General features: G+C 45.2%; 1 protein-coding gene across 1 annotated transcript in view; it reads right to left on the reverse strand.

Moving 5' to 3' along the window:
- LOC103363696 (contactin-associated protein-like 5) overlaps positions 1–1,257 on the reverse strand; it is a 156,789-nt gene that overhangs the window by 107,330 nt on the left and 48,202 nt on the right. Inside the window, exon 6 of the mRNA XM_008290551.1 lies at positions 906–1,083. Within this exon, the coding sequence (XP_008288773.1) occupies positions 906–1,083 (178 nt within the window). The remainder of the gene's footprint in view (positions 1–905; positions 1,084–1,257) is intronic.

A 1,257-nucleotide genomic window follows, 5' to 3' on the forward strand; every position in this document is an offset into this window, starting at 1 on the left:
GGCAGGAGTTCACATAAAAACAGTCAAAAAATACTAAAAAACAAAAACACGTCTCTGTGACGTGATTTCTGACCAGAAACCATCGATGATCAGATTCCTGTTTGTGTTTACCTGACAGGTGGAGACTGAAGCTTCCTTTATAAAAAATCTACAAAATAAAACCAGAAACTGTAAAAAACGGAAAGAACTCTCAGATGTTTGGTGCTTCAACGTCTCATAAAACCATCAAACATCAAAATCAGTTCATTTTCAAAACATTGACTGAAAATGTAGTAGGTGTACTAATTAGAGAAAAAAAAGCAAATATAGAGAAATAAAATTAAGAATTAATCATAAATAAATGAAATAAAATAATTATCTTGAAACGTCTCCGTCATGACCGACTGAACTGTGACCAAAGTTCAAAGAGTTTTCAGGTGAACAAATAAACTTAAAAAATGCCTAAAATGACAAAAATCTGTCCCAAACTATTCAGAACCTGACCCGAAATGGACAGAACCTGCTCTAAAATACTGAAATGTGCCACAAAATAAGTGAAAAAATGCCTAAAATGACTCAAACTTCATCTAAAATGACTCAAAAGGTCCAACTTGACTGAAAATCTTTCCACCGTTACTCAAACTTTCTCCTCCTGTTTGATCATCTATACCATCCTGAGTCGTTCTAACAGAACAAGTTCTGACTTCTCCTCCAGGTTCTGGTTCCACAGAGCTGCAGGACTTCAGTGAAACATGAACCCACAGTGGAGACAGATGAGCCGGGAGCAGAACCCCCACCTGAGGTTCACAGGCTGATCGTAAACACAGACAGAACTCCTTATGGGCTCCACCCGTCTGACCCGGGAGGTGCTGGTTCTGCAGCGTGAGCTCGCTCAGAGTCCAGCGGTCTGAACATGTGGGACTCACCACGCTGTGGATCTGCGGCTTGCGCCTCTTGGCCAGGTCCACGATGTTGATGCCGTTGTAGTAGAGGTTCTCCATGCAGCCGTGGAAGTTCTTCCTCAGGAAGGTGCCGGGCTTTCCGGGCAGAGGGATCCCGCCGAAGCTCAGCTGGACACAGAGGGGGACAGACAGGAAGCAGAACCTGAGCACCAGACAGCAGAACCCACAGCCCGCTACGTATGTTCTGAACAGCTGAGGCGGTATTTCAGGAGGTGAGGAAGCACCGCCCACTCTGGATCCAGCACCGCCTGTACGAGGCTGCTGGCCCGTTGGATCTCTGGTTCTATTAAAGGACCCGCCTCCCTCACACGGACTC

The sequence above is a fragment of the Stegastes partitus genome, unplaced genomic scaffold (assembly GCF_000690725.1).
Source record: "Stegastes partitus isolate 25-593 unplaced genomic scaffold, Stegastes_partitus-1.0.2 Scaffold682, whole genome shotgun sequence".
NCBI classification, from domain to species: Eukaryota; Metazoa; Chordata; class Actinopteri; family Pomacentridae; genus Stegastes; species Stegastes partitus.